General features: G+C 50.1%; 1 protein-coding gene across 1 annotated transcript in view; it reads left to right on the top strand.

The window, feature by feature from the left end:
• The first annotated feature begins 2,145 nt into the window (after window positions 1–2,145).
• Window positions 2,146–6,000, top strand: part of SLC2A9 (solute carrier family 2 member 9) — a 215,093-nt gene continuing 211,238 nt past the window's right edge. The window contains exon 1 of the mRNA XM_052642178.1: window positions 2,146–2,208. Within this exon, the coding sequence (XP_052498138.1) occupies window positions 2,146–2,208 (63 nt within the window). The remainder of the gene's footprint in view (window positions 2,209–6,000) is intronic.

Here is a 6,000-nt window from a genome sequence, read left to right as displayed (position 1 = left end):
AAAAACAAGTACACCTATTTTTAATGTTGACTAGAGTATATTTCTTTATACATCTTCCTCATCTTGTCAAGTAAGAATGTATTATCAACACTTTCCAATGATTAGGTATTCTTCTTTAACATAAGCTTCCAGCACATGAATGTGCCAAAATTTAAACTTTCTTCCTAAATATTGTGAAGACCATTTCTCTGCCATGAAAAATGTTGCAATGATCATCTCAGGCTTAAATCTTTGTACACTTTAATTAATGCTTTAAGCTAACTATTTCTGCTTTATTGACTATGCCGAAGCCTTTGACTGTGTGGATCACAATAAACTGTGGAAAATTCTGAAAGAGATGGGAATACCAGACCACCTGACCTGCCTCTTGAGAAATCTGAATGCAGGTCAAGAAGCAACAGTTAGAACTGGACATGGAACAACAGACTGGTTCCAAATAGGAAAAGGAGTACGTCAAGGCTGTATATTGTCACCCTGCTTATTTAACTTCTATGCAGAGTACATCATGAGAAATGCTGGACTGGAAGAAACACAAGCTGGAATCAAGATTGCCAGGAGAAATATCAATAACCTCACATATGCAGATGACACCACCTTTATGGCAGAGAGTGAAGAGGAACTAAAAAGCCTCTTGATGAAAGTGAAAGAGGAGAGTGAAAAAGTTGGCTTAAAGCTCAACATTCAGAAAATGAAGATCATGGCATCCGGTCCCATCACTTCATGGGAAATAGATGGGGAAACATGGGAAATAGATAGGGAAACAGTGGAAACAGTGTCAGACTTTATTTTTGGGCTCCAAAATCACTGCAGATGGTGACTGCAGCCATGAAGTTAAAAGACGCTTAGTCCTTGGAGGAAAAGTTATGAACAACCTAGATAGCATATTCAAAAGCAGATACATTACTTTGCTGACTAAGGTCCATCTAGTCAAGGCTATGGTTTTTCCAGTAGTCATGTATGGATGTGAGAGTTGGATTGTGAAGAAGGCTGAGCACCGAAGAATTGATGCTTTTGAAGTGTGGTGTTGGAGAAGACTCTTGAAAGTCCCTTGGACTGCAAGGAGATCCAACCAGTCCTTTCTGAAGGAGATCAACCCTGGGATTTCTTTGGTAGGAATGATGTTCAAACTGAAACTCCAGTACTCTGGCCACCTCATGCGAAGTGTTGACTCATTGGAAAAGACTCTGATGCTGGGAGGGATTGGGGGCAGGAGGAGAAGGGGACAACAGAGGATGAGATGGCTGGATGGCATCACTGACTGGATGGACATGAGTCTGAGTGAACTCCGGGAGTTGGTGATGGACAGGGAGGCCTGGCGTGCTGCGATTCATGCGGTCGCAGAGAGTCGGACACGACTGAGCGACTGAACTGAACTGAGGCTAACTATGAGTGGAGTCGTTGGGCCAAAGGACTGAAATACTTTTACAGCTTTAGAGACATATTTTCAAACTCCAGAAAAGCTATAGAGTTTTCCACTTCTTTTGTGCTAGGGATTCGGGTTACAATTGTGATGCATGTCGTGTCCAACTCTTTGTGACCCCGTGGACTGTAGCCCGCCAGGCTCCTCTGTCCATGGGATTCTCCAGGCAAGAATCCTGGAGCGGGTTGCCATGCCCTCCTCCAGGGGGTCTTCCTGACCCAGGGATCCAACTGCCTCTCTTATGCCTCCTACACTGGCAGGCGGGTTCTGTACCACTAGCGCCACCTGGGAAGCTTCTACAATTGTGCTAATTGTTTGGTAATCGTTTCAATTTGACAGGCGACATTGCACTTTGAATTTATGCTACTTTTATTTTCACATCGTAAGGACAGAAAGTCTAGGGTTTCCAAAACATGCCCCATCATAAGAGGACCTTACAAATGAGGATGTCCTGGGGAGGGGCCAGTACTTGATCAGCGATGTGGCAGGGGTGGGAAAACACAGCAGTGGTGCAACCCGACCGTCTCGTAAATGGAGAAACAGGCCGGAGAGGAACAGAGGCGCCCGGGACTCTGGGGAAGCTGGGCCCACCACCCTGGCATCCTCACCAGGGCCCCCTCCCCTGGGTTCCTCATCTGTGACAGCCAGCGTCTGTCTAACCACTTCTCCCTTTTTTTCTCTTTTTCAGGAACAAAAAAGCCCAGTCTAAAGGCTGACAAGGAACCATGAAGCTCAGGGAAAAAGACTCAGCAGATAACAAAGGAAGCGACTTGGAGAAAAAGAAACTGGTCAGTCCTGGTTCCCTTATGTCTCCCTGGTAGGAGTGTTTAGGTGACCCCAAGGTGGTCCCTCCTGGGGGGAGGTGGCGAGGGCGCTGAGCACTGAAGGATGAGCAAAATTAGGGGCACTGGTAAAAGGTGTGTGTGGGGGGGAGTGTATGAGTGTCAGGACAGGCCCGGCACACCCAGGAATGCTGGGCTATGACCACATCCTTCTTTTAAAAAATTGTTTTGTAAAAATTGAAGTATTGCTGATGTTGTGCTAATTTTTGCTCTACGGCAAAGTGATTCAGTTATGCATAGAGACACACATTTTTAAAAATATTCTTTTCCAATAGAGACACAGATGTAGAGGACAAACGTGTGGATACCAGGGGGAGAAGAGAGATGGTGGGATGAACTGGGAGACTGGGATTAACATGCACACACTATGATGTTCAGCTCAGTTCAGTCACTCAGTCGTGTCCGACTCTTTGCAACCCCACGGACCGCAGCACACCGGGCTTCCCTGTCCAACACTAGCTCTAGAGACATATTTTCAAACTCCAGAAAAGCTGTATGGTTTCCCATTTCTTTTGCGCTAGGGATTTGGGTTACAACTGTACTGCGTGTGTGCATGCTAAGTCACTTCAGTGATGTCTGACTCTTTGACACCCCATGGACTGTCCGCCAAGGCTCCTCTGTCCTTGGGACTCTCCAGGCAAGAATACTGGAGAGGGTAGACATTTCCTTCTCCAGAGGACATTCCCGACCCAGGGATCGAACCCAGGTCTCCTGAATTGCAGGTGGATGCTTTACCATCTGAGCCTCTAGGGAAGCCCCGGCCACATCCTCGATAGAGTGAATTGCCTTAGGACCTGTCCGGGAGCGTAGGCCACAGACCATGTGGCTGGGGGGCTGGCATCAGATTTGGAGATTTCTGTTCTTGCCTGTGGTGTCTAAGGCGTCAGCCTAGAGGATCCTCCTGAGCCTGGTGGGATGGCGGGTGGTGTTGCAGGTGGGAACAGTTGGCAGAAGGCAGAGCAGTGTAGATGTGTCTTGGGAGATGGTTAACGCGGAGCCCCGGTTAGCTGTCATCTGGTTCACCGGAGCCTCACTGGATGGTGCTCATCACAGAGGCGTGGTACTCAAGCGGGGAAACTGGCCTTGGCAATGATCCAGCTGCACCCCACTGGCCCCAGCCCTTTTCTCTGCTGCTGTGAACACCGACAGGAGGTTGGGGACAGGGGGACCCAGGGGGGACCTTTCTACAGGGAGTGCTCACCGTGTCCTTTGTTGAGAAAAGGATGAGAACGAGAGCACTGGGCCCAGAAACAGCTCACTGAGGGGACAGGGGGATATGAAAAACAATGATGAATATTCATTGTGTGCTTAGCTGTAGACCAGGTGCTGTTTTAGGTTCCAGGGTTTTTAGCGTTCTCCATGCACAAACTCCTCAAATCTTAGCAAGTCTAAGGCGGTGGCACCATCATCAGGCGCATTTGACAGATGAGGACACCGTGTCAGAGAGGCTGAGAAACTTGCCCAAGAACTCACAGGTTGTCAGAAGCAGGGCTGAGACCCAAAGCCAGGCGATCCTTTAGGCACCACTGTCGGGGCTGGGGCGGGGGGTTAACCCGCTGAGCTGTGGCAAGCAGAGAGAGCAGCTCTCATCAGGATCATCGAGGCTTTCAAAAGAATGGAGCTGTCTGTTTTCTCACCTTGGAATGCTCTGGGGTGCCCCCTGGAAATCTAAGACCCACCCCCATTTGTCTGAAGGAAGAAAGCAGGGTTAACCCCAAGGCCAGGCTTCTTAAACAGGCAAGCCCGGCCTAGAACTCGAGCCAGAACAGTTGGGCCCCCATCTCAGGTGCATGACATCACTGCTCACCTCTGGGCTGGTTTGCGGGAGGGCTGGGGGGAGACAACAACTGACAGTCAGTTTCACCAATAAGAAGAACTCTTCAGGCTAAGCACCGCCTCCAGGCTGCACAACTGAAAAGGAGAAGTGACTTCCTACAAGTTTCTTTTGTTCCACTGAGTGGTGTCCAGTCCGGGTTTCTGGGAGAGCCCCTCGTGCAGCGCAGGGTCAGGGCAGCTGCTGGAAGGCTGTCCCACCCTCCACCACCCCCCCTCCACCCCCTCTCCCCACCTCATCTGCAGCCCCTTTGGGTGGTCAGGCCTTTAGTGTTTTCAACCACCATGGGGGACATGGAACAATTTTAAATGAAAAAGGCCAATATGAGTTTCAGCAAGATCAGGGAGACACCCCCCCCACCCCCACCGGCCCTGGTTAAAGATGAGAAGACCAGGGTGGTTACGTGGAAAGGCCTTAGACAAGGAGCGGGTGGAGAAGGAAATGAGATGATGAAGATACCCCACGGGACCACAGAGCAGGTTCCTCTCTGCACAGTGAAATAGCCATGCTGCCCCTCCCACACTTTAGGCCCCAACTCACTCAATTATTTTGCTTCTCCCCACACCCCCGGGCATCCATGTCTGCAGGACTGGCTCTGCCCTCTCACCCCACGCCCTTCTCTGCCTGCGTTATTCCCCTGGCTTACTCATCTTATAAGAGTCCGCTCTGGAATCACCTCTTCCAGGAAGTCTTCCTGGGTCAGCCCCAGGTTGCCTCAGTGCCTCCTCTGTGTTTCCCAGGGGAATCCTCAGCTCTTGGATGTGATGTCACAATCGAGAGCTTCCCTGTTAGAACTCTGCTCTGGACCCGGCTCTGTGAGGGGAACTGGCCAACTGGCTGAAAACTGATTTCAGAAACAGCCGATTCTCCCAGAGGCCTCCCTGCATGACTGATATGCAGAATGAATATTGGACTGAATGATTCATGCACTCGGTAGATACCCAGCCTAATTATTCAGGGCTGGCTTTTTCCTTTTGGAAGTTTCAGTTCCCCACTGAGCAGCTCCCTTCCCACTGATCTGCATCCCCAGAGCTGGATGTGCTTATGTGCACTTGCCAATCCACGCTCCCAGAAATTCTGCCGTGATCCATAGCTTTTATTTCATCATGCATTTTCCATTAAACCCAGCTTGCCGTCTTTGGGTCTCTCTTTTGTGGATTTGCAGACACCCTGGCCTTCTAGGGGTCCTCTGTTTCCCGAGCCTGCCATCATTCTGCCAGCCTCTGCACCTGGTCTCTGCTCTGGGCGCAAATGGCCAAGGCATGTCCTGGACATGATTTAAGGCCCTTCTCTGACATCCGAGCAATTCAGCCGTACAAGGAGTTAATTCGCATGGCATCCTGGTGTGCATGAGGGGTCTTGCCTCCTTAATGCTTTCCCTGAGCCAGCCTGCCTGAATGAGCAGGGCAGAGTAACAACCGGTGGCAAATTCTTTTTTTCCAAACCCACAACTTCCCTGCTTGTTCTAGAGCTACAGGGCAGCCCCTCTTGATCTCCAATATGTTGCTCAGGACTGTGCGTTTTCTATTTGAGTCTCAGAATAACTCTGCAGGATCATCAGGGCGGGATCAAGCTCCCATTTTGCACTGGTAAATGTGGTAGCTCAGAAAAGCATATCAACTTGCCTAAGGACACACAGCTAAATAGCGGTGGAGCCACGGTTGGAACCCTGCCAGGCTTCTCCGATAGCCAGTAATCTGTCTGTCCCAGGCCTCAGGGAGATTTTGTTCTGGGTTCATGCCAGTTGCTCTCCTCCCAGCATGCTGGCCTTAAGAGGGGAAAGAAGAAGACACCAGAGAGAGTGTCAACTTCAAATTGGCACTTGCCTTCTACCTCTGCCCGCCTGCAATGTGGGAGACCTGGGTTCGATCCCTGGGTTGGGAAGATCCCCTGGAGAAGAGAGA

This window comes from Budorcas taxicolor, chromosome 6, assembly GCF_023091745.1.
Source record: "Budorcas taxicolor isolate Tak-1 chromosome 6, Takin1.1, whole genome shotgun sequence".
NCBI lineage: Eukaryota > Metazoa > Chordata > Mammalia > Artiodactyla > Bovidae > Budorcas > Budorcas taxicolor.
This window is presented reverse-complemented; position numbering and strand designations above follow the sequence as displayed.